The 3056-nt window shown below is 40.2% G+C and overlaps 1 protein-coding gene across 1 annotated transcript in view; it reads left to right on the top strand.

Annotated features, from left to right (window-relative positions):
* The window catches only part of LOC103391504 (tumor necrosis factor receptor superfamily member 14-like), a 4881-nt gene extending 1831 nt beyond the window's left edge, over positions 1–3050 (top strand). The window contains exons 2-6 of the mRNA XM_008327788.3: positions 1118–1236; positions 1578–1659; positions 2098–2223; positions 2540–2695; positions 2887–3050. Of these exons, the coding sequence (XP_008326010.1) occupies positions 1153–1236; positions 1578–1659; positions 2098–2223; positions 2540–2695; positions 2887–2978 (540 nt within the window). The 5' untranslated portion in view covers positions 1118–1152 and the 3' untranslated portion in view covers positions 2979–3050. The remainder of the gene's footprint in view (positions 1–1117; positions 1237–1577; positions 1660–2097; positions 2224–2539; positions 2696–2886) is intronic.
* The last annotated feature ends 6 nt before the right edge of the window (positions 3051–3056 follow it).

The following is a 3056-nucleotide window of genomic DNA, read 5'->3' as shown; positions in this document are numbered from 1 at the left end:
ATAAACAACCGGGTAACAGTCGCCGTTCTTTTTGCGCTTGATCATGACATTCGTGGTAGAAAGTACGATAGATGGCAAGCGCTAAGGCGACTGCTGTCTGGCTGTTCATTACACGCCGTGCTGTTGTTGCAAGCGTGAAGTGCACGAAGCTAGTGTAGCTTAGCCTAGCCTAGCCCCGACAAGGGACGGCGCGCGGGAGCTTGCTGATTCGGTCCACTTTCTCCGCGGGCCACACTAATATTATACCTTCATATTAAGGTGCGGGCCACAAAATATTGTACTGCGGGCCGCGAGTCTGAGACCCCTGCTATAAGGTTTATACCTGATGTAAAATGAAACACGATATAAGTAGGTGTCTGTAAAACCAACACCTCTTGTGCATTATATGGTAATCTGTGATGAAAACAAGAAAATAAAAAATGAAAATACCCCACCACTACCAAAAACATTTTATATCACAATCCAGCAGGTGGCAGGCCAACAGCCTTTCTCTGCACCACGGATAGCACGTTTCTAAAACATTGGTAGCAGAAAACCAACCAAAATTTAAAACCTAGGCTATAACAAGATTCAGGAGCCGTAACTACATATATTTATTTTTAAATACATTTTACACAAACAATCTACCCCACCATGTCTGACAGACAGAGGCTGCTGGTTTGTTTGTTTTTTGTTTACACAAATTGCAGAATGCTGGTTCAGAATCTCCATCCAGAATGCTTAGCCAGGGATATGTTGATATGTTGATGTCCTTTTTTTTTGTGTGGCATCTTCTTTTTTTCGGCACACTACCATAGACAGTCAGACAGATAAAATAGGTTATTTACAATTAAGTAATGAAAAAGTAGGACAACCATCTCCGGGTCCGTGGTCGGACCACCTCGTGCATCTCCGGTCTAATGTACGTATGTACCGGCTGGGAAAGGAGGTGAAGACTGAGACCAGTTTAAACCTGTCAAGTCAGGTGTGCTGCTCCTCTGTTGGAACAAAGACCTGCAGCCAAAGCAGCCATTTGGGACACTATATTTCCAAATGATCGCGTTAGAAATGAAATCTGTTTTGAGATCCAACCAAAGAATTGACCAAGGATGTCATCGATTCTTGTCTGTGTTCTCAGGTGTCACAACTCGACTTACTCCACATCTAAATGTGATGACGTCCCCAGTTGAAGAAAGTCTTCGTGCCATTGTGAAAATTATACTCTTTAAAACATTTTGTCAATCTACATATTTGTTGGTAAAGTATCATTACTTCATAATCTGTCACTTTTTAAAGATATTTTTCACCTTCTCATTGTTCTGATGGAACAAAAGTTAAAGCTGGTTGGTTTGGACATGGCAGGTAATGACTCACTGATAAGAAAACATTTGTCAGCATTGTGTTAACATTAGAAGAATCCTCAGCTCACCACCAAACAAAGTTGCCACAAAAGTCTATGTAATGAAATATAATAATGTTGTTGTTTAAATGTATTCCCAGTTTACCTGCTTGGTGTTAAACCTAAGCCTTGTCAAAACCTTCTCCTCATAGAAACCTCAAACTCAGAGGTGAAGAACTTTCCTCTTTTTTTTGCACAGGTGCTCGGAACCACCTTTGTTAGAGGTTGCCCCCCATCAAAGTACCCAGTTGGAGATAAGTGCTGTCCTAAATGTGATCCAGGTAAGCTTTAGCTGAGTGATAAAATATGAGGAGAGGATTGTCCCAGAATCAAACACTGAACAATGACATTAGTCTGACTTTTAAAGTACAGTGTAATCAAGTGGATCAGTGGACGCCTTAAAGTTGGATTTTAATCTGAGTTAAAAACTGTTTTAATTTCTTATTAGATGAAATACAAAATGTATAAATCCATTAGGGAAGTTTTCTGGTGGACTTTCAAAGTGTACAATAAAGAAATGTTGTTGGTTTGTCAACTTTCAAAGGTCGGTCCTTGGTCTCCATGTTAGTTTGGTTTGACTCTAATGTGATGATGTGGAGCAGATTAAGTCATTGGTTCTCTAAAAAAACATGTTCTATTCTTTCTCCCCATCACTGAGAGGAACTGACCAGACATTTTACAACACGGACTATAACTTCACATTGTTGTGTTTTCTAAAGGAGCCTTCGCGGAAAGAAACTGCACGGACACCATAATCACCACCTGTAGTCACTGTGTCGAAGGAACATTCACAAATGATTTAAATGGAGAAAGAGAATGCTTTCCATGTACAGTGTGTAGTCCAGGTAAATACTCTTTAAAAATGTTGTTTCAAGTGATTTTTATGAACCGACAGGGCCACCTGCAGGGGACGTGAGACACGTCGTCCTCATAACAGTTATACATCTGATATTGTCTAGATGTTTTAACCAAAACATCAAATCACAAAACTTTTTATAGTCATTAATGTCCAGTAAAATCAACACTGATTTTCACCACTTTCTTCCCTTTGTCTTTGTTGTGAAAGAAAAACTTTATTTCCACTAAAACGTGTTTGTTCCTGTTCTACTTCCACTGTGTCACCCTTTACGTTTGACCTTTGTCACCTTTGTATCCTGACAGACTTGGGTCTAAAGACTCTGACCCCATGCACAGTGGTGCAGGATACAACATGTGAACCTCTGGACGGATTCTTCTGTATAAACAGGACAGAGAACCACTGTACAGCAGCACAGAACCACACGAGGTGTCAACCAGGACAGTACATCAGAAATAATGGTATTGTGAATGAGCCTTTGTTGTTACTGCACTAATCAATGACACTCATGTCATTAATGGTAACTTCATAGTAATTGATTGCTGTTAACAGCTACGTTGGAGGCAGTGTAGCTTTGGAACCAGTTTTAAAGAAAGATAAGATTTAAACAACATGTCTTTCCAAGTATCTGTGTTCATGTGTGTTCCCACAGGAACAGCAGCCACAGACACTGAGTGTTCTGACTGCACTTCTGGGACATTTTCTGATGGTACATTTACTGTCTGTCGGCCACACACACAGTAAGTGAGACATTTAATGTGACATAAAACCTGCATGATCCAATCCAAGACTTCAACAGATCAGACTTTGTTCAGAGTTCCA

The sequence above is a fragment of the Cynoglossus semilaevis genome, chromosome 16 (genome assembly GCF_000523025.1).
Source record: "Cynoglossus semilaevis isolate Cse_v1.0 chromosome 16, Cse_v1.0, whole genome shotgun sequence".
Lineage (NCBI taxonomy): Eukaryota > Metazoa > Chordata > Actinopteri > Pleuronectiformes > Cynoglossidae > Cynoglossus > Cynoglossus semilaevis.
The sequence above is the reverse complement of the archived record's forward strand: the minus strand, read 5'-3'. Positions and strand labels throughout refer to the sequence as shown.